This window comes from Rhinolophus hipposideros, assembly GCF_964194185.1.
Source record: "Rhinolophus hipposideros genome assembly, chromosome: 4".
In the NCBI taxonomy this organism is placed as follows: Eukaryota; Metazoa; Chordata; class Mammalia; order Chiroptera; family Rhinolophidae; genus Rhinolophus; species Rhinolophus hipposideros.
The window spans coordinates 59,842,320-59,865,486 of NC_138050.1; the positions used below are offsets into that span (position 1 = coordinate 59,842,320).

Consider the following 23,167-nt stretch of genomic DNA (forward strand, 5'->3'; position numbering starts at 1 on the left):
CTACATGTCCCAAGAAGCTTTGGCTCTGGGACGCATGTCCACTCCAGCATCCACTTGCAGAAAGCCTTACTCAGCCCGGTCCGACGCCCAAGGCCAATCGCCTCGCCCCGCACCTTGGGCTGGAACCCGAGACGGTTTCGCCCCCAATGATGCTCCAGTTGCAAGAGCAACCCAAATTTATCATTGTCCCTAGAAAGAGGAGCAGCGTGATTCTTGTCCATTTCGGCAGAACGACTGGTTTCCTTCAGCTATACAAACCAGCGCTCAGGTTGTGATTTTTCTGGGGCAAGTGGAGACCAGCACGCCTGCCCAGCACAGTAAGCAACACCTCTTGGAACCGTGTTTGCTGCTGCAATCGGCCAACGTGCCCCTGCCCAGACCGCGGCTCGTTTCGTCCACCTCTCACACTTAATTTACACGTGGATCATTTGGATAGTCCGTCTTGTAAATGTTTAGCATTTTGCTGCTTTACTGCTTCTTTCTGGGGCCAGTTCCAGCACTTGCCAAGACCGGCGAAGAGAGGCGACTGAGCCCGGAGAAGAGCGAAATATGGGGACCTGGGCTAAAAGCAGCTGTTGTCCTTCCCGCGCGCTATTTCTATATTCAGGCAGTGGATACGTCAGGAGATAAGTAAGTCCAGAAACAGCTCTTTAACTATTTTGGGATGCAGTTAAACTTACTGGTTTCTTCGAGTTTTATCCGCCCAAGAATTCGTTTCTCCACAGCAGTTAAAATCCAGATATTTTGGTGCTATCCACATCTGGTTGTAATAAGTCTTTGCCCGTCCCAACCAATCTTTCTCTGTTGCTTTAGAAATAATTGCGAATTAGTTCTTCCAGCTATTTTGATAGGGATCCTCCCATAACTAGAAAGACAAAGCCCCAGTATTTGCTGGAAGTACGACTTCAAACTGCTTTTGCATAAGCTGTTATAAAGAATTTAAATCCAGTTGTTAGAAACTTGTTTTCATCTTGTTCTGGTGCTGCACTGTTTTCAGGTAGACATCTGCAGGTAAGCGTGTGTGCTTTGAAACTAGAAAATAAAAATCAAGCACTATTTGAAACTAGAACTCAGAGGGAAAGTATCAAAGTATGAAACTCCTATGTGTTTGCAACGAATGTATTTCATCCCACTCAATTCAACAAATGAAATTATATGCAAAACTTATTTCTAGAATTCACATACTTCTGAAACAATTGTCTTATTTATTGATGGATGCTGACCATGTGTATTTTGTAGGGAAAAACAATGTTGGGAATAAATTTTCCAAAGAGAAGAAAACGAAGGTTATAAATAGTACAATTGGGGAAACGAAATACCACCTTAACAATCTTAATAGCAAGCATACTCAGTCAAAAAAAAACTTTTATATAGTGTCATTTGGATGATACACTACCTACTGGCTTTTGCCCATGGCTGGGCAAGATTTATACTACTGATTTTTTAAAAGAATCATTGAGAGATTTTTCAAAAGATCTTCAGAGGCACCATTTGATCAGATTTCTAGATGTGATGGGCATGGAATAAGTAGTAGGTTGATAAGAATATTTTTATATTCTTATTTATGGAATTTATGGAAAAATATGTTCTATGTTTACATAGATCAGTAGTCTGAATCTATTCTCTTGCAATTTTCTAATGAAACTGTTCTATGTTATCTTGGCCATTGTCATCATCTTTTTAAAAATCTCTGATCCATCATATTCTGGTATTAAAAGCTTAAGAGAGAAGAAGCAAGTATATGTTGGGGCAGGGGTAGGGGGCACATGGAAGAGAATAGTAAAGACCACAGCCTGGAGAGCATAATCTTTGTGCGTTTGTTCCTTAAAATAATCTTTATATATGATTGTTCTTCCCATCACAGGTTCACATCTTCTCCAGGTGAAAAGGTGTTCCAGATTAAAATCTCAGCACCAGATGAGCAGTTCACTAGAGTTGGAGTCCAGGTTTTGGACCGAAAGGATGGGTCCTTTATAGTAAGATACAGAATGTATGCAAGCTACAAAAATCTGAAAGTAGAAGTTAAATTCCAAGGTCAACATGTGGCCAAATCTCCATATGTTTTAAAAGGTAATTTGGAACATATTTTAAAACAACTCTTTGAATACAATGATACATGTTATTCAATCGACAGAAACAGATTAGCATTATATTTTTTCACTGAAAGAAAATAAAAGAGAGATTTCTTACCCGAAAGATAAATTGAGAGTCCTAGAGAGAAATGTAAGATTTGAATGGAAATTATAATTTGCTAAAGAGGAAGAAACATATTAATAGAGAATTTGCTCTCTTAAGAAACAACATTAGCAATATTAATCAAGCTATATATGGTCATACATGACACTTTCTTAATTGGAGGTATATGACTTAACTGATAAGTGTTATTGAAATTCATCACTTCAGGAAGAGAGGGCTTAATCCTGATGGAGGAAGTTGACTATTGTGCTTTGGTCTTCGTTCCAATAGTATTTTTCCAGAGAAATTCTCTGGTATTTTCTTATATAGGATGAGAGAGGCTTTGTTACTTAGAGCCATATCCATCTCTTTCATTGGAGATAGTACCCTAAAACAGTGGTAAAGCAGTGTATTATACAGAGACACAAATCTTCCTTGTTCCCCACCTCCAAGAAAGGCAAACATTTTAAACAATGTCTAGGTGCTTTTTCCACATTCCACCAGGACCACATGATACAATATAACCTGAGAAACCTTATAACAATATTCCTAAGTTCAAATCCTGGTCCCATCACCTACCTGGGGTATATTTTTTAAATAGAAGCATCTGGCTTATTAACCAGGAACTAGAGTTAAGAGTTCCAAGTACTGTGTGTTGTAGTTATTTTCTAATAGTTCTCTTTCTGTTTTTGATCATCTTAGACTCTCTTGGCAACAGGACAGAGATTACCTTTGTCATTTCATCCCTATTGAAGCAAGTCAGTTGGCCCACTTGGGCACCCTAGAAAGGAAATCTAGTATGCTTACACATATGACAATATTCTGAAAAGTTACCCCCCACTGTTCAAATCAAGGTAATGCATGAGTGAGGTAGGAATCTGAGAATTATAGAAAGGAATGACAGTAAAATCTCAATTCAGATTCTGCTATACTTTGTTAGTATTATTTCTATAATTAATTTATTATAATATTAATGAACTGTTTTGAAGATTACCTTTTTAAAATAATTCTTTTAAAAAAATAACAAACATAGTAGGGGTCCTTTGTTTACTTGTATTGTTATTGATGATGATTTACTCATTGAGGGAAATACTTTAGACACTTTAAGAACCTGATTGTATAATAGACCATTGAAATAGTAATTTCATATCACTTTTGTCTTTCGGTAAAACAAGTATACTTCTCTGATATCCTTTTACCAATGTTTGGTTATTCTTAAGTACAAAAAAACATAAAGAATCATGCAGTATAATAGCCACTGTGAGCAATACATAGTACCTACTGGCTTTCTTTTGAACTCCTGCAAAGCATGCCTGACTCTGAAAAAAGTCTCTACTGTGAAGAACTATCAGAACAAAATACTGACTTACTAAGTCATGCCCCAATGTAATAAAAAAATGTTTCTTTTAAAATATTTTTTATATCAAAATGCACTTCCTGTTATCTAGGCAAAATTTATGAAGCTGTATTATGGATATTTGTCACATGTTTCAAATGCTGAGTGAAATTACTACTGTGTAATTTGTTACTTGTGTGTAATCAGGGCCAGTTTACCATGAGAATTGTGACTGTCCTTTGGAAGATAGTGCAGCCTGGCTACAGGAGATGAACTGCCCAGAAACCATTGCTCAGATTCAGAGAGATCTGGCACATTTTCCAACCATTAATCCAGAAAAGATTGCAACAGAAATCCCAAAGAGATTTGGACAAAGGCAGAGCTTGTGTCACTATACCTTGAAGGATAACAAGGTACAATTCATAATTGAGATTTACTTGTTTGTATTAGTGATTTTTGTTTTGTTTTGCTCATTTGGCTACAACTAGCAACATACCTTTATTAAAAATCATGGTGAGTGTCATTATGATAAGCTTGACTTCAGTGAAGCCTGCCAGTACTTTTAGACTCATGTAATAAACATTCAATTCTCTTTTAGGTTTATATCAAGACTCATGGTGAACATGTAGGTTTCAGAATTTTCATGGATGCAATACTACTTTCTTTGACGAGAAAAGTAAGTATTTTTTTCTCATGTACAGTAGAAAATTTAAGCCCAGGTTTTACAAAATAGTTTTTTCAAAATAAAAATAACAATATCAGGGGTGTTCTATTCTGAAGCTTTATTAAAATACTATTCTGGAGTTTTATGTTATGTGGGATACCTATATTAATTGACTAGAGCTGCTATAACAAAGTACTACAAACTGGGTGGCTTAAAAGCACAGAAATTTATTCTCTCACAGTTCTGGAGACTAGAAGTCCCACGTCAAGGTGTCAGCAGGGCTGTGCTCCCTCGGAAACCTGGAGGGGAGAAGCCATCCTTGGCATTTCCTGACTTCTGGTAGTGGTCAGCAATCCTTGGTATTCCCTGGCTTGCAGCTCTATCAGTCTCTTGTCTCCATCGTCACATGCTGCTATCCCTGTGTGTCTTTATGTCTTCACCTCTTCTAACAAGGACACAAGTCGTATTGGATTAAGTACCCACCCGACTCCAGTATGATCCCCACTTAACTAATTATCTTTTCAACAGCCCTGTTTCCAAATAAGGTCATTCTGAGATATCAGGATTTAGGACTTCAGCATATCTTTTTGAAGGACACGCTCAACCCATAACAATACCTTAGAGCAGAAAATGCCTTATAACAATATTCTTTTGGTACTACAGGTACTTTGAGCCCAAAGAAGACTTGTCATATTCTGAATCCTGTTCCTTGGTATAATGTGCTTTAACAGGATTCTAGTGGAGTTCTTGACAGCGATAGTAAAATGGCTGATACGAAAAACTATACCATCATTTTTACTAATTGCTCACTAGCTATTTATAGAATAATGTGTGTGCATATCTTGGCTAACTTACTCGTGGAAAATCATAGTACCTTTCTTATGATTGCAAAACATTTACAGTGAGTATTTCTAAACATGGGTAGTTATGTAGCATTAGTATTCTGCCACTTTAAGCTAAGACACCAGAGCTCAAGCAAGTTTTTCTTGCTCATCTGTGTCAGTCCATGGGAAAATAAAAATATTCTTCAGGACTCCAGTTTCTCAGGATGCTTCTCAAACTAACCAGTGCCGTTCTTGCCTAAAAAAAATATATCTCTTATTTTACAAATACCCCACCCATTTTCCCAGGCCTACATATAACAGGTTCTTTCAACCTGTGTGTGCCAGTAGAGGCAGTCTAGCTTGGAAGTTACTAGTGTTGGCTATAGTGTTGGGCTCCCTAAGTTCAAATCCTGGTCCCATCACGTATCTGGGGTATATTTTTTAAATAGAAGCATCTGACTTATTAACCAGGAACTAGAGTTAAGAGTTCCAACTACTGTGTGTTGTAGTTATTTTCTAATAGTTCTCTTTCTGTTTTTGATCATCTTAGACTCTCTTGGCAGTAGGACAGAGATTACCTTTGTCATTTCATCCCTATTGAAGCAAGTCAATTGGCCCACTTGGGCACCCTAGAAAGGAAATCTAGTATGCTTACACATATGACAATATTCTGAAAAGTTACCCCCCACTGTTCAAATCAAGGTAATTATTACCTGAAGCTTGGCCTTTCCTTTGATACAATTTCTAATTTTTACTGTGTTTCTTTACTCACTGGGTGGTCAGGTTGTACTGCAAGACAGAATATGACATAAGTGTGGGCCAAGGTTACAAGGCCAGTAAGAGCCACGCAGGAAAGAGACCAGTGCATGGTTTTAGATTTCTAAGAACAGACAACAGGCCCACCAGGCTCACGTGGTCCAGCATTTACTTAGAGCGGAGGAATGTGCATAAGACTCAGCCCCTTTCAATGTGTCCATCTCCCAGGGCCAGCCAGTCCTCTCTACAGCCAGTCACACGTTTCACTTTCTGCTGCAGTGGAAGCTCCCTGACCCCTTCCTATGGGTGTGAGACACAGCAAGCTGAGGGCATGCCTGAGGGCCACTGACGCCTGTGTTTAACCAGAACAGAAAGTGTATTCCCTCACTAGGAGATAAACCCAGCCAGTGAAGGAGAGCTCTTTATCTTGTGGTAAGGAAATATACCAGTCCCTAGACTATTCTTTTTTTTAAAGATTTTATTGGGGAAGGGGAACAATGTGTCAAGTCATTGTCTTTCAATCTGTGGAGGGCGCAGCTCAGCTCCATGTACCGTTGATGTTTTCAATCTAGTTGGGGGTAGGGAGCGCAGCCCACCATCCCATGCATGAATTCAACCAGCAACCTTGTTAGAGCACACACTCTAGCCAACTGAGCCATCCGGCCACCCCTAGGCTATTCTTATTTGGCCATGAAATACTGCCTGCAGGAGATTGCCTTTCCCAACACATTTATCAATAGAAGGCATTATCCAGTGCAAAATATGAATAGTCTCTTTATTTTCATTTTTCTAGGTGAAGATGCCAGATGTGGAATTTTTTGTTAATTTGGGAGATTGGCCTTTGGAAAAAAAGAAATCCAGTTCACACATCCATCCAATCTTTTCCTGGTGTGGCTCCACGGATTCCAAGGATATCGTGATGCCTACCTACGACCTTACTGACTCTGTTCTAGAAACCATGGGCCGGTGAGAGATGGGTCAAAGATAACCCACAGCCTTGGTTTTCTTTCTGTGGTGAGTTCTTTCCCAACAACCTTTGCAATGTGATGGTTTGGGAGGAAAATCTGTTGCACTTTCTGTCTTCCAGAGTAAGTCTGGATATGATGTCTGTGCAAGCTAACACGGGTCCTCCCTGGGAAAGCAAAAACTCCACAGCTGTCTGGAGAGGGCGAGACAGCCGCAAAGAGAGACTCGAGCTGGTTAAACTCAGCAGAAAACACCCAGAACTCATAGATGCTGCCTTTACCAACTTTTTCTTCTTTAAACATGATGAAAGCCTGTATGGTCCCATTGTGAAACACATTTCATTTTTTGATTTCTTCAAGGTATGACATCATCCATGGCCAATCCTTTTTCATTTTTCCAAATACAGCTGACCCTTGAACAACATGGGTTTGAACTGCATGGGTTCACTTATGGACAGATTTTTTTCGATATAGAGTCAGCCTTCTATTTATATATCCCCAGGTTTTACATCCATGGATTCAACCAACTACAGATCAAAAACAGTATAATGGCATATTCATCTGAGGTTTGGAATGCGCAGATGTGATGGGCTGACTATGTGCATTGATCTGTGCCATTTTATATAAGGAACTTGATCATCTGCAGATTTTGGAATCTGTGGGGATCCTGGAACCAATACTCTTTGGATACCGAGGGACAATTGTTTTGGGGGAGTCAAAAGTTATATGCAGGGTTTTGACTGCACTGGGGAAGAGGGGAGAGTCAGTGCCCCTAACCCCCATGTTTTTAAAGGGTCAACTGTATCTTCATTTGGGAGAGGAAAATAGAGGCCTGTAATTTACAGGGGGTAGGAGAGGTGAGCACAAAACCTAGTGACTGCCAAGACATGGGGCCCCCGGGATTGGTTTGGCAAACTGGGTCTGTACTCAGTACCTAACCCCTGGCATTAAATATACATCAGGGACCTTGGGGCCAGCAGAGAGCTATAATTTTTTCCGCAGTTGACCCTCAAGCACATTTCAGCTCCAAAGCCTTTTTTTAATTAATAAATACATGTAAGTGATTTTACAAGTACTTCTCCCCAGAGCAATAGCATGACATTAGACAAAGGGAAATGTAAACCAGGTGTCTCTTATCCATCCAAATGGTCTGCTTGGGAATTCTGGGGCTTAGGGAGCGCTTCCCATATCTAGAATGTGGATTGCTCACGTTTCCCAGGGAGTGATCCTTTTCCTAAGAACTCCATTTTTCATGCAGTAGGACACTGCCCTGTTTTCTATACCACGGAGTAGTTTTTGAAGTCCCATGTGGTGGGGAGAAAGGTAAGCAAGATGTAGTCACCTGTCCTATAGGTGGGAAGGCAAGTGATTAGCAAGCTCTGTCTATGCCGTAGATGGCTAAGTTGTTTTATTTTTGTGAGGATTTTTTTGATGGGTACCTGTACATGGCAACAGGTACTCCTAAGGAATTCCAGAGTTCAATTGTCAGTGTTTCCATATGCATATCGCAAGGATTTTTTTTTTTTAAATAAATGGTTAAAACCAAAGAGAGCTGATGCCAACCATCCCTCCTCAGAGGGTGTTCAGTCATGCCCTTGCTTTATTCCTCTCTGTTGAGTTTGCTACAACTAAAGACTATTGATTACCACAGTGATATATTTTTATTCATAGATGTATTTGTCTCAAACGTTGTTAATTTCCTTAAGACTTGAGCGTGGCCATCTGATGTTTAAATATATGGTTAACATGGCATAGAATGTGCCATCATCAGGTGTTCACATGTAGCCAGTGAAGTAGTAGAGGGATTACAAAGTCACCATAAATCTGTCTTTCCTTAGGTTGTAGGCTGAGGACAACAGTTTTATTATTTTACTGGATGCTTCAACATCAGACTTGTGGCCCCTTTGTGAAAGTTAGGAGAGCATCAAAGTAAGCCTTTTACTCTAGGCCAGCATGTTACATAATAGCACTTCCTAAATGGTGAAAGTGGAGGGCAAAATCTGGCTAGTTTGTATCTGAGGACAGTGAGGCTTTTTTTGTGGAAAGAGGAGGAGAAATAAAGAGAGTAGAAAAAAAGGAAATTTAATGGAGATTCTTACACTTCACTGCTGTTTCACAGCATAAGTATCAAATAAACATTGATGGCACTGTCGCGGCATATCGCCTGCCGTACCTTCTTGTCGGCGACAGTGTTGTGCTGAAGCAGGACTCCATCTACTATGAACACTTTTATAATGAGCTGCAGCCCTGGAAACACTACATTCCCGTTAAAAGCAACCTGAGCGATCTCCTAGAAAAACTTAAATGGGCAAAAGATCACGATGAAGAGGTAAGGTCAGTCTCCTGTACCCCAGTGTCATGGGCTCATTTGAAATGTCTTGTGCCTGGAAAGCATTCAGGATGCTCAGAAAGCCTTCAGATGTAGACTCCAACCTGCAAATGGGAAGCCACCTCCCTATAGATAGCACAGTTGCCTTCAGGATGAACACAGGCATTGCGACTTGGATTAACTGTCCAGTCTGCTCATGAAACAAAGAAGCTAAACCTTGGCCTTGACTATGCTCTCTCTTTCAGTCAGGTAGATCTGAGCCTCAAGCAGTCCCTCACTGCTACTAGGAACATGAAAATTAAAATAGCAGCGTGGCAGGAGGAGGTACTGTGAATTAAAATGAGAGATTACATAACATAAACTTTGAACTAATTGCTGACAATTTTAAAGGCAATGCATTAAGCTTCATCCTGCATTTACTTTACAAGACCATTGTTACTTCATTTAATGTGTATCTTTTCTCCAAAAGAGGCTTAATTCTAGATGGTCTAATATGACTTCTCAAACTTTCAAGTCCTGAAAACCACCCTTTAATTCAAACAAACATACCCTGTTAAATGTTCCACAAAAGACTACCCCAAATATGTTTTTCCGACTATTGTCCCTCTAAAATGTACTCTGAAGATCCGTTTTCCTATGTCTGCATGTGAAAAAATGTTTCATTAAATGATTTTTTGTTGTTCCCTTAGGCAAAGAAGATAGCAAAAACAGGACAAGAATTTGCAAGAAATAATCTCATGGGTGATGACATATTCTGTTACTATTTTAAACTTTTCCAGGTCAGCATTTTCTAAGAAAATAAACATACAACTTGTAATTGGTTATGTTACTAGCAAATAATATTTCACTTAACAATTTTTAAAAGTATATTAATATAAGGAGATAAATGTACACCTCTGTAGGCAAAAATCAAGGACAAATATTTAATAATAATAAAAAATAGTAGAAAACCAAAGATTAGCTAATGGAGAATGCTATAACGTTAAGGGAAAAGTATTAATGTTAGAACTATGTGGTGAGTAGTTAAGAAATTGGCATCTGATTTTGCAAAGTTACTATACATATATTTTCTCTTAGTACAATATTGCTGCTGCCTTACCATTTCTTTGTCTACATTGTGTAAGGTACGTTTATAACTGTTGTGCTGATCCATGACTAATCTTGGAAATTGTTTTCATGGACCTAAGCATTTAGGGATTAAGATCCCTAAATGCAATAGTAAACAAGTAATTTGCTAGTAATAGTACTAGATCTAAATTAAACTTTTTTAAATTTCAGAATTGCAGACATTGAGCCCCATATGTTAAGCTCTGCTACAAAAAGATGTTGGGTTTTGTCCCGGTCTGTACTGGCCCCTTTCCCTTTATAACCTTTCCTAGGGAGTGGTGAAGGGATAGAGACGGTGAAGTGTATAAACTGGAGGAGCAGGAAAGATTCACTATCTAAATTCCAAAAGATCTACATGGTTCATTCATTCAACTCACATATACCAGAGCATACACACCTAGCCCAGAGCCTGGCACAAAGGGAGCACATAATGAAAGAAGATGGTTACTGGCACTGTGCAAGCCATGGTGGATAAGGCAGAAATAGTTTCTGTCCTCACATTCTCAGTCTAGGGAAGATCGTGTAATTATTTTCACTGCAAGGCAAAAGGAAATAAAAACTAAATAAATACAAGTCATGTAAATAAAGGATGGATAAGCAGAGATCCCTTAGAAATAGGTGATCAGGGTCCAAAGAACAGCTGCCTCTCAGAAGCTCTGTTATTGGGTTTTTAAGGGAAATATGGAGGACTTTGCATGTTGTATCTTAACACATGTGAGTTAAATGGACCATATTCTAGCAAATTCTACATGTCTAATTTAGTAATTGTACTTTAAGCATTATATAAGGAATGTTTTCGTATTGTTGCCTCTGTAGGAATATGCCAATTTACAAGAGAGTGAGCCCCAAATCCGAGAGGGCATGAAGAGGGTAGAACCACAGACGGAGGATGACCTCTTTCCTTGCACGTGCCTTAGGAAAAAGGTAACCAACTGGCCAATGTCAGAGTAAGAACTAACTTTGATCCACTTTCTCATTCATTCCTTTAGTCATTCAGTCAGGGAAAAACTAGTTGAGTTTCTCCTGGAGCCTTCATTCTATGAGAGACAGAACAGGAGATAATAAGGTAAAAAAAAAAAGGGCGCTAAGATTCAGTTACGTGAGAAGAGTGTCTGGCAAAGTAGAGGAAAGCCTTTTTAATGTGAGAATTCAGTCACATGGCATTTGAATAGCTATTTAATGTTTGAAAAATATTTTCACATGCATCATCTAATATAATAGCCTCATCTCCCTGTGAGATAGGTTTGGCAAAGTTTATCATTCCAATTCAGAGATGAAAAAATATGTAACCATTATTGTTCATGTTAACAGATTATTCATTGAAAAGCAATCTCTGTTGATACCACTCTGTACTGATTTTGTTTGTAAAAGGCAGATTTACATACGGACTTGGCAGGCTAAAAAGGAACTTAGAGGAACATCCAGTAAGTGCCTCAGTTAACAAAACTGAGCCCAAAGGAGAACTTAGTTCAGAGTCATCTATCTGGATTATAGCAAAGCAAGGACCAAAAACCAGTCCCTCCTCTTCAAATTATGTGTATGGTTGTGTATGAAGACAGTGCAGCAGGGGACGATTGTTTTCATTATTGTTGTTTTCTGTTTGTAGGAACATATATTGTATAAAATTGTGATTTTATATATATATATTTTGATTATATATATTATGTGCTGGCTTGACATTTTTTAAGCAGCATCATGTCTCTGAATAGATAAACTCAAAATTGTGGTATTATAACCAAAAATGAGAAGGCAGATTTTGCAAATATTATGTCTGCCTCTCAAAGGGGTTTAAAAGGAATAAGGTAACCATAGGCCCAGTGGTATGATGGAACCGGCTCATACAAGCTCACTGATTGTTAAATATTTTAAAATTTTGCATAGTTGTTAAATTTTGGTAGCTTGGAATCCGCCTGATGTAAGTATTTATACCATGACAACAACACATACTACAAATTAGAGTTTTGGTTGTTTTGTTTTTGCTTTGTTTTGTTTTGTGAACTCATTTGCTACTAACTAGCCCTCAAAAGCGGAACATATCAACCTGACCCCTGTCAGTGCTGCAGTGCCATAAAATAGTTAAAGCCAGTGACGAAACAAATTGCCAGAACTGAAAGGTACCGTCTCATAAAGTTCATGATTTGATATCAGAATGCTTCTGTGGGCTCCATATGAAACTGGGAAGCTTCCTTTCTCCACTCCCCTTTTTATTTTTTATCTTTGTCTAAGTGATTTCAAGGGATGCCAAATGATTCCACTAGTTTGTAGAAGTTAGGAGCTAGAATGACAGCTTTCTTTATTTCTTCCTCATTGTCTACAATAGCCCCTCACAGATACCATTCATAACATAAGGCCCTTTACAGAAACACAGACCCTTAGATGTTCGGGTTCCACATCAGTAGCTCTATAAAACACAATGTAACTACCCTTAGGTGATTCCAAAAATAATCCTAGATCCTACAAGTCTCTAGCAGTAACTTGTCTTTGTTTTCTCCTTCTTTCATCTTTAGGGGAAAACAATTAATAGATTAATGTAAGTCTTCCTGACTCAGATGACTTCTTGATGGCTCTAAATATTTTGCTTCTTAATTGCAGACCAAAGATGAACTCTGATATGCAAAATACCTTCCCTTCAAATAATGGTGCTCTGAAGATTCTTCTTAACTGAAAAAAATAATGTGTTTTTTTTAAATATTAATTCCATGAACAATATAAAATCTGCTATGTGATTGTCTGGGTTATGAAGATGTGTTTCTTCTTATTATGCGGTATTCCCATGATGTCCTGTAAAGCACATGTTTAGAATTTTATAATAAAACCATTTTTATTTTAAAGGCCTGTGTTATGCTAGTTATTAGCTGTGTTTGGACCATGGAGCAATAAAAAGAGAGGGAGTCTGGGGGAGCATTTGAGATCTAGCTCCCTTGCATATGTCATCAGTTTGGCTCAAATAAGCAGTCCTTTTTCTGGTCCTTTACATTCCATCTTCTAGTTAAATAGTCTGTTAGAAATGTTTTTAATTGTGGATTCTGTCTTATATAGACAAATATATAAATATTTATCTGCAGCTTAAAAATAATTATAAGAAAACTCCCATGTAACTAACTACTAACAAAGATTCTTTGCTTGACAAACTTTATAGTCAGACTCCTGAACTTTCTAGGCCCTTCAGTGCACTTATAAAATCCAGTTACAGCAAGAACCCTGCTAATTCCTTTGAACAGGAATCCCCCATCCTCCAGTGCAGCTGACTGTAAATTTACTGAAAATCGGATTGTGCTCTAAGAGTGGATTTTATGGCATGTAAATAATGCTGTTTTTAAAAACATAGCTAGAAAATTAAGAGACAAAAAATGTTCAGATTTGTAATTCAGAAAAGTGGGCAGTTACCAACTGCTTTAGGCTTGGGGAAGATTCATTCATTCAAGAAATATTGACTTATCAAGCATTAGTCCATGCACAGGAGATTCAAGGTAAACAACAAAATCCCTGCCTTCATGGGGAGTTTACAGTCCCGTGAGAAGACAAAGACACTTCATATTATATTAGGTGACTAGGGTAGAAGGATAGGAAATGTAGTAAGGTAATTAGGGAAGGCCTCACTGAGAAAAATGACAAGTGAGTGAAGACATGTCGGGCTAGCCACTGGGATCTCTCCAAGAAGAGGGAACAGCCAGGACAAAAACCCTGTAGTGGGGCCATGTCTGGTGGGTTTGGGTGTGAGACTAGAAGTGAGGCCCGGATGCCTAGAGCTGAAGGAGCCAAGGAGAATAATAGGAAATAGAAAGATAAGAAATAAGGGGACCGACTATATAAAACCTTGGTTAGGCCTTTGGCCTTTAATTACGGGCGAAATTTTGAGCCAAAGAGTTTATATTTCAACAGGGTTCAATTGCCCACTGTATTGGGGGAGGGAACAAGGCACCATCTAGCAGACTATTTCAGTAATCCAGGCAAAGATGATGGGGCTCTGACCGACCTGGAATGAGAACTGGTTGAATTCTATATGTATTTGCAAATAGAACCAATGGGAACGATTCATTGTGAGGTATGATAAAGAGAATAATCAGCGTGGATCACACGCTTTGTGACCTGTGCAACTGTGCGAATGGACTGGCTGCGCTGAGGAAGGGCCTCGAGTGGAACAAGTTGGCAGCGAGGCAGCAACTGGCGTTCGCTCGTCTGCCATCCATGTTTGCTAACCGACCCGGCCTCGTCCCGGCGGGCAGTAACAGGAAAACTCCCGCCCCCAGCGTGCCCCGCGCGCCGGCCAGCACGCTCAGGGGTGGGGCCTGCGCGCGCATGCGGGGTAGCGGAACGCTCTGGCTGTGCGGCAAGGCGGTCACTTCGAGCGTGGTAGTTTGCTCTCTGAAGGGAGTGAGGGCGGTTAGGTGCTTCTGGCCACTTTCCCTTCCCCGGTAAGTGCGGCGGCGGCGGCGGTTGGCGCTACCAGGCGGGGAGTGGTCTCCCAAGCTCCTGCTAGTGTGCCTGCTGGCCCCGCCTGAGGTATTGCGGGCTCCCGGCCGGCCGTCGCCTCTTGGGCAGTTGGTCGGCTTCCTGAGGCGTTCGGTGTAAGTTCAGTGCTCACCCGCCGCTGGGGCTTCGTCCACCTGGGTAATTAGGAGGTGTGGGGACGGTGAGGGTAACGAAAGCTGAATAGGTCCAGCCTGGGTCCCAAGAGCCTGTCACAGGCGGCCGGCTCGAAACAGCCTCCGAGCCTTGAGCGGTCGCCCCGGGTCCTCAGAGCGGCCGCCGCACAGCCCTGGCGCACGCGCGTCATTTGAGTGAATAAGCGGTTTCTCAGGTGCTTTTGAATCTCGAACTTCTCAGAGACCCCGCTTCGCAATTACACTGTCGGGTGTTGCTGACCCGGGCCAGATCATCCTCCGCCCTGGAAGACTGAAGTCCTAACGTTTTTTGTTTGCCCCGTGATTTCCAGCCTACCGCTGTCGAAGTGATAGATAATTCACAAACGTTTTTTCTAATTGAAAGTTACAGTGGTTGTGGCAGTTTGATCCTTCAGCATCTGATGTGATCGCTTATGGCATCCGGAGTATCAGTAGTCATAAAAATCACTCTGGAATGCTGACGTGGGGACACGACTACGGTATAGCGATTATCGCCTGATCATCAGCATTTCTGAGTTGGTGGTGGTTTCTCCATTTGCAGATGAAGATCTTGAGGCTGAGCCAGGTTTTAAACCCTGCCCTGTAGGAATCCAAAGCCAGAGATAATAACCGACTCCTAGAGCAGGTCGGGGGAGGATTATCTGGAGGAACGATGTGAGTGTTTCCCAAGGAGTCCGTAACTTGGACACCAGTTGTGAAGAACAGACTGTTGATCATGAAGTCTGGAAAGGAGAAGAGTTTTCCTGAAAACAAACAAAAACCCAAGTCACTGAGGAATTTTAGAGCATTCTGGGTTAAGGATAGTGAATTGAATACACGTATCTAATTTTACTCCCTCCTGAAATCTCACTAAAATTATACTAAAGGGATTTTTTAAAAGATCTAAACCCACAGGAATGGAGAGCATTGGAAGGAAACAATAGCAATAAAATATTGGGCACTTGAAAGCAAATGTCTTTAGCAAATCTTAGCTTAATTCTGAGCCAGCAGCAGGGAATACTGTGCAACAATTCTGTGTAAACCACCGAATCTTCAAAATGCACAGGAAGCAGCAGCTCTGGACACTTTGGGAACATGCAATGAAGGTAATGGTGCTAAGGATGGATGTGGAGGGCTTCAATAAAGATGACTTAGGTGAAATCTATTTGAGGAATGAATAATTAGATATCTAGATCTCCTTCCCTATTTCACACTGGTAGGTGACTGCCTTTCTCCCATTAGAAGACTAGAGGCTATTCTCTTAAGAACTTAAAAAAGAATCTTTGAAACGGGGACCCCAGTTACAGTTAATTATAGGGCTACATTTATGAAAATGGACACTGAAACTGAAGTCCTTCGTCCTCCTCCCACTCAAATCCCAGAACTTTTGCAGCCAGACTAATACCCTTCAGACTCTAATAAGAGAATTCTACACACACACACACATAGAAGGAAACATACGCAGTAAGCTGATCACAGTGCTTGCTTATAGGAAGGGAAAGGAACTTGGTGGCTGGGGGAAAAGAATCTGTAGAGACTTAATCTATTTATAATTTGGTCTTTTAAAATGTACCATGTGCGTATATTGCTCATTGAAAAATGAAATGTATTCCTTAAAAAGTTTATTACAAGTGAATACGAGTATCCTGTGGCACAGCAATTCCTTTCCTAGGAATTTGTCTTATAGATATGTCTATACACATTTGAAATGATGTAAGTACAAAGCCACTCATTGCAAAACTGTTTTAGCAGAATATTGGAAACATTCTCTGTGTTCATTACTAGATGGTGAAATAAACTATGTTCAATCGTTCCTTGGAATAGTCTGCAGCCATAAAAAAAAAATGTCATTGTATAAAGAAAAGAGCAATCACCAAGATATATGTTAAGTAGGGGGAAAGGGTCATAAAAAATATCACCAGTTTATAAAAAGAAAAAGGAGGGGTGTGTGTGTGTGTACATACACATATATATATAATAAAATATCTGGAAGGATATGCAAGAAGCAGGTAATAATGGTGCCTTTGGACAAGAAATCTGCGTGGCAAGGCAAAAATGGAATAAGGGAGACTTTTCACTGTATATTTTTGGTAGCGCTTGAAATTTGAATCATGTTATCTATTCAATGAATGAATAGAATGTTAATGGGAAAAATAGATGAATGATGGAGATCCTGATGTTGACAATATCCTGAACAATAAAAGATTTCTTACAGTATTAAGGAATGCTATATAACAAAATCTCAGTGACTTACATTTCATGCTCTTAGTTCTTCAGGTCAACATTTCATGGTTCTTCAATCGTTTAGATTTTCACTGGACTCCATATTTTAGTGTTGTGTTCATATCTGCTCCATGTGTCTTAATACTAGGGCCCAGGCTGAAAAAACAAAAATATCTGCAGCATGCTTTTCTCATGACTGAGGGTGAGAGTTCAAGAGGGCCTTTGTAAATTTACCATGCCTCTGTTCGTAAGTGGCACACTGAAACTTTTATGTATATTCCATTAGTTAAAGCAAGTCCCAGAGCCATATCCAAAGTCAATAGGGTGGCCATGTACACTCCTACTAGAAGGCTCTGCATAGTCACATGACAAAGGGTGTGAATGTATACTCCTATTGCATGGTGGAAGAAAGAGTTGAGAACAATAATGATGAAGGAAATGGGTTAATACAAAGATGCTGTGAAATTAAGTTAAATGTAGTTGGTTGAGAATAAAGATGCGTAGAAAAAAATTATGTATGTGCCAACATACAACATCCTACTTAGATAAGAATTTTCTTAAGGTTTCCATATTAAGGTATCACATTGACTTTATATTATGTGACATCTGCCAGCCCCACATCTCGCCCTATAACCAATTTTGAGTGCCCATAGGAACCTTGAAAATAATTGATTAAATAATGCACATGTAAACATATTAGTTTAGTTCTGAATATGTTTATTTAAGCTACTGAATATGTTCATTCATAGTTCTTATATCCATGTCTGCCAACCCATCTTTCACAACAATCTTCTTTTCAGGGAGATGTCCTTTGCTTCTCAGATGTAATGCACTTTAAGTTTGTTATTCAACAGTGAAAATGAGTCATACAGAGGTAATACATATTTTCATATGTTCTGCATCTTCAGAGGTTTTTTTTTTGTGGGTTTTTTTCTTTGTAGTTATATGAGTAATTTTCTTATTTTCTTATTTTCAGCTTGTACTATGAGAGACATGTATTGCATTAGTGGTTAATAGTAAGACTGAAGGAAATTGCCCAAGTTTGAATCCTAGCTAGTGGCTATATAACTTTGGACATGTTACTTAACCTATTGTGCCACAGTTTTCTCATCTATAAAATGGAGATAGTAGTATTTGCTTCATAGAATTATTTGGAAGGTTAATTGAGTTAATACATATAAAGAACGTATAATAGTACCTGACACATAAGTACTTCTTAAATATTATCCATTATTAATGTCACTGCTTTTTATTTGGAGGCCATGACTTGATTCATGGGCCTTGCAGAACAGACATATAGCTATTCAGTTGTCTGAATAGGCAAGGAAGTAATTTTTGATCCCTTTATTCTCTTGAATTCCAGGTTAAATTAAAAATACCTTTTGGAAATAAGTTACTAGATGCTGTTTGTTTGGTACCTAACAAGAACTTAAAATATGGAATAATTCTTACACATGGAGCATCAGGAGATATGAATCTTCCTCATTTGATGTCACTGGCATCCCATCTTGCATCTCATGGGTTTTTTTGCCTGAGATTTACCTGTAAAGGCCTTAATATTGTACATAGAATTAAGGCATATAAATCAGTTTTGGTAAGAAAATTTCTTTATACTTACTTATAACAGAATTCTGTTTTAAAATTCATAATAAATTTAAGACAAATGTTAGAAGTCATTTAATTTAAAAATCTTTTAATGAGTATTCTTAGAAATTCAGCAGCACCATGACGTTTCCATGGAGATGAATGCTCAACAACATAAATGTTTCTCCATGATACTCTCAAGGAAGCCGTTTATGATATAATTTTCTTATTGGAATTATATAACTTTAGTTCTGGATATTTTGCGTAGTATGAATATATAAATATAGCTTGGATTTCTATATATGTTATTTAGAAACTGTAAAATCCATGGATAAAGCAAATCTGAAATTTCTTTAAATCCAAATTACTTCAAGCTTGCTAAGTTTTTCAGAGCTCTAAATTAGATGTGAGTAGTAGTAGTATCAAGTTTTGTATTAGTTGGAATCTTTTACTGGTCTTTTTTTTTGTAGTGTAATTTGTTCTTTAAAAATATTTTAGTACTTGAATTTTTTAGACAGGTGAAGTGATTTTTTGCTCACATATTTGTCTGTATTACCCAACATATGATTTGATAGTGAAGTCATGACCAGAAAAGCAAAGAACTGGTTAGCTCTTTCAAGAAGAATCACTTAAGATTTTGTGGTTGTCTTTGCAAAGATTTCCCTGCATTTCAGTAATAATGAGAAATATATGTTGATTTTCCAGTGGAGTATTTTATAGGAGAAGAATTGATAAATTTTTGGTTGACTTTTTCTAGAGTTACCTAAGGACCTCAGGAGAATACAAACTTGCCGGTGTTTTCCTTGGAGGTAAGGCGCAATACTTGTACTTGTTTTTGAATCTGCTACTGGTAATATAGGAATAGGTAATTGAAAATTAAAATTTATTGATGACAAGAAGCTAATTTAAGGATTCTTTTTGTTTTATTAAGTCATTTCCTTGTATAACATCAAGGTACTTTACATATTTAAAGCAAATTTTAATGTCATATGTATTGTAACCCAAAGACTTCTTTTATTTATATCCCTGGTTCACCCTCTCTCAATCCCTTCACAAGGATTGTCCTCATGATCTTTCAGAAAATTAATTCCTTTTGGGGGAAAAAAAAATTGACTTAGGTTTCTTTTGTATTACTTCACAAGACTGTAGGTGTCCATTATGGGTATTGCAATTTGTTAATTGCCACCTTGTGGAGTAAAGTAACTTGTCGATATACAAATATGATGAACAGTAAATGAAATCTAATTTGCCACATTACCACTATTACTTTATGTGAATGTTTATACTTCAAACTGAACTTAATTTTAATTGGTTTTAGGTCGTTCAATGGGCTCAAGAGCAGCTGCTTCTGTAATGTGTCATATTGAGCCAGATGATGCTGATGATTTTGTTCGAGGTCTCATTTGTATTTCTTATCCACTGCACCATCCAAAGCAGCAGCATAAACTTAGAGATGAAGATCTCTTTCGTATAAAATACCCTGTACTATTTGTGTCAGGCTCAGCAGATGAAATGTGTGAAAAGGTGAATCACAACTTGATTATTTGTGTGAATGAGAGAGAACGAATAAAAGACAGGGCAAAAGAATGTCTTGGGAACCTGCAGCATTCAGTCTTTAAAATGATGCTGATTTGACTAATACTAGTTTTGTGTCTTAGCTACCCTATTGCTTTGGAAAACCCTAAAAATATAAGCATAATGACAAAATTCATCTCTCTGGAAAGAGAGCAGGTAAATAGATTTACTCTTATTGGGAAATGAAGGATTAATGTGAATCTTGCGATCTGGGGATTAACAGACTGTACATTAGATTTATCATTTCAACATTCAAACAGATGTTTTAATTTTTTATAAAATTGACTCTTGAGAAAAAAATTAGTGACTTGTACCTATTAGTAAATATTAGTGTATTTCCCAGAGCATATAATTTCCTTGGGAAAAATAGTTTTAGAAGAATTTTTTTTCTCCAGTTTACTTAATTTTTATCAACAATGAATATTTGTTCTGTAGTACGGCTGTATTTGAGAGATGTGGACTGCATGCCTCTTCTGTGGGCATTTCCTTGCACATTCCATTGCCTCAAAAGTTGTTTGTAGAATAGGTATTTAATGAATATTTAGTCAATGGATGTTAGTGTAGGTGGGACTGGGAAGAGAGGATGTTTATTGGACATTAGTAGAGCATTAGTCTAGTATCCTTTGTTTTTTTTTTCCTTTAGAACTTGTTGGAGAAAGTGGCACAGAAAATGCAAGCTCCTAATAAAATCCACTGGATTGACAAGGCAAATCATTCCATGGCAGTGAAAGGACGGTCAACAAATGATGTTTTCAAAGAAATAAATACACAGATTTTGTATTGGATCCAGGAAATCACTGAAATGAACAAGAAATAATTGTCTTTAGTTAAAAGCCATGTTATTTTGAATACAAATATAGTTAATATGATAAAGAACAGCATAAATTGCAGCATTATGAGATATATTTCTGACTAATTTAACGTTCTTTAGTGTTCCCTGATTTTTAATACATGTTTTAATTGTGAAATGGATGTCTTTTACAACATGTCTTTTGAAAGCAGAAAGCATAGTTCTATAAAGATGATGCACGAATATTGAAGATGGTCTAAATATAATTTATTTTCATTAATATAGTTAAGTTTTGAAAAAAAATAAACTTTGGAATTTTGTTACAGTGGAACTTTTGTCTTATTGCGGTGCAACTGAGAAAGTACTCTAGTTTTCCAGGAGTCATCTTTAATAAAGGAAAATAACACTTGTTTTACTATAGTAAATTTAGTCACTAATTCAGGCCTTCATCAGTTCTCATCTATATAATTGCAGTAGCCTAATTGATTTTCCTTTTTATTGTCTTCTTGCTTCAATAAACCAATTAATACCTCCAACTCAAAAATTATGAGTGGATCTCCAAAGGTGACTGTTAAGGTAAAAGCCCTTTGTCCAAGGTTCTCCACAATAGGCCTCATCAACATTTTAGCCTCATTTCCCCGATGCTCTGAATCAGTATACAATACTCCAGCTACCATGGACTACGCAGAGTTATGGAACAAGTCTGTCTTCTCTTCCTGAAACTTTCTTTTTTGTTAGTCTTTGCCTGTTACCAAATCCTCCTCATCTTTTAAGGCCCTTAAATTCTATTTTTCTTTGTTGCTTTCTTTGTATTACCCCAACCAAGTATCCTTCAAACCCACATAGTATTTTCCTCTTTGTTGTTAAGCGCACTCTACCTTCTCAATGTTATTGACATATTTGCTCCATACCACTTAAATTATATACTCCTTCAAGTCAGGGAATAGTTTTTACTTATTCTGTATCCATAAAGCACTTTTTAGTTACTATTCAGTGCCATACCTTCATTATTCAATAAATATTTGTTGTATGGAACTAAGATATTTACAGAAGAGTTTTTCACCAATGAGCAATCCCGGGTTTGTATTGCTGTTTATACACCTATTATTTTTTCTGATACATAAAGAACAAAAACCTAGTACAAAATGTCCAAATAGTTCAAACAATGTGATATTGGTAAAAGTAATAGATTTTTTTAAAACTTCAATAGAATTTTTTTCTGAGTGTTTTAGTATCTATATTACTGTTAGTAATGGGATTTCTCTGGTGTTCATTGTTTTTTGTCTTCGTGATTTTTAAAGCTCTAGCTTAGCATTTACTTTTAATGCTCATTTGAGATTGATATAAGAGGTTCCTAGTGCAAAGTACAGATGTGTCTATGCTGAAAACTAGGTAATTGTATAATTTTATTAGTAGCCAAGTACATAAGTAACAAACATGACAAAGCCCTGGAGAGGATACTCTTCACCTCTGCAAACAACTATCAGGAGAAGTGTTATACAAAAGTTCCTTTTCAGTTCTTATAAGAGCTAATCAGTGGTATACTAATTAGGGATTCAGTGCCATAAAGCTCTGAAAGATCTAAGGAACTAGAGAGTAAAATGTTAAAACACTGAATCTCCTTTAAGGTAAACATTAAATGAATTAGAGAATGTCTGCCATAAGAGAAACTGAGCAAGAGAAATTGAGCGTTTTGCCAGCTGCATTAAATTTTACAGGAAAACACAGCAGAATGAAATCCCTGACTGTGTATGTAGGTGGGGGATCAGAGAGGAGGGTGTACTTTACCATAGACATATCCAGAGGAATTGCTGAAGTTTTTCCTAGATCTCATTAGTGCCTACCATGCATCCTGGAAGGCTATTCTTTGCAAAGACAAACTCCATAATCACAGTAAACCTAAATCAAGATCATAACCACATGTAGGCTGTGGTCCAGTAGACTGGAAGACTGTGACACTCAGGATGTGTCTTTGATCTCATTGTTCAATACTCAGGAAAAGTAAGAGTCCCATAAATCTCCCTTGCACTCAGTCAAACTTATGTGACTGGAGAGGCCTGAACCATTAATTCTGGTTTAAAGATGATATTTTTTTCTCAATCCACCTTGAATAACTGAAGAAGTATTAATTAATTACATCTTCAAAGGGAAAGTACTCTAAATCCAAGGTAGTGTCATATTTTCATTAGTAGTCCAGTCTCCTGTCTACTTTTGACGAAACTACTCTGTAGACTG

At 38.0% G+C, this 23,167-nt stretch overlaps 2 protein-coding genes across 6 annotated transcripts; both read left to right on the forward strand.

The window, feature by feature from the left end:
• The first annotated feature begins 92 nt into the window (after positions 1-92).
• Positions 93-12,984, forward strand: POGLUT2 (protein O-glucosyltransferase 2). 3 transcript variants are annotated; one of them, XM_081045724.1, is made up of 10 exons: positions 93-630; positions 1,865-2,070; positions 3,719-3,924; positions 4,110-4,187; positions 6,549-6,721; positions 6,843-7,080; positions 8,840-9,049; positions 9,739-9,828; positions 10,973-11,103; positions 12,749-12,984. In XM_081045724.1, the coding sequence occupies exons 1-10, from the start codon at positions 449-451 to the stop codon at positions 12,819-12,821; spliced, it is 1,587 nt and encodes a 528-aa protein (XP_080901850.1). In that variant the 5' UTR covers positions 93-448; the 3' UTR covers positions 12,822-12,984. The 3 variants fall into 3 exon arrangements, with proteins under 3 accessions (XP_080901850.1, XP_080901852.1, XP_080901851.1); XM_081045726.1 differs by having other exon boundaries at positions 10,973-11,080; XM_081045725.1 differs by lacking the exon at positions 12,749-12,984 and having other exon boundaries at positions 10,973-11,235.
• A 1,465-nt stretch (positions 12,985-14,449) lies between these two features.
• Positions 14,450-21,964, forward strand: TEX30 (testis expressed 30). 3 transcript variants are annotated; one of them, XM_081045727.1, is made up of 6 exons: positions 14,450-14,571; positions 17,784-17,857; positions 18,347-18,577; positions 19,325-19,376; positions 19,886-20,091; positions 20,786-21,964. In XM_081045727.1, the coding sequence occupies exons 2-6, from the start codon at positions 17,843-17,845 to the stop codon at positions 20,957-20,959; spliced, it is 678 nt and encodes a 225-aa protein (XP_080901853.1). In that variant the 5' UTR covers positions 14,450-14,571; positions 17,784-17,842; the 3' UTR covers positions 20,960-21,964. The 3 variants fall into 3 exon arrangements, with proteins under 3 accessions (XP_080901853.1, XP_080901855.1, XP_080901854.1); XM_081045728.1 differs by having other exon boundaries at positions 14,473-15,866; positions 20,786-21,261; XM_081045729.1 differs by lacking the exon at positions 19,886-20,091 and having other exon boundaries at positions 20,786-21,342.
• The last annotated feature ends 1,203 nt before the right edge of the window (positions 21,965-23,167 follow it).

Coding starts and splice junctions, on each gene's coding strand:
- POGLUT2 (XM_081045724.1), top strand. CDS start 449: ATGTTTAGCATTTTGCTGCTTTACTGCTTCTTTCTGGGGCCAGTTCCA. Junction 631..1,864: donor GTGGATACGTCAGGAGATAA/GTAAGTCCAGAA, acceptor TTCCCATCACAG/GTTCACATCTTCTCCAGGTG. Junction 2,071..3,718: donor ATCTCCATATGTTTTAAAAG/GTAATTTGGAAC, acceptor GTGTGTAATCAG/GGCCAGTTTACCATGAGAAT.
- TEX30 (XM_081045727.1), top strand. Junction 18,578..19,324: donor AGGCATATAAATCAGTTTTG/GTAAGAAAATTT, acceptor GACTTTTTCTAG/AGTTACCTAAGGACCTCAGG. Junction 19,377..19,885: donor TGCCGGTGTTTTCCTTGGAG/GTAAGGCGCAAT, acceptor AATTGGTTTTAG/GTCGTTCAATGGGCTCAAGA.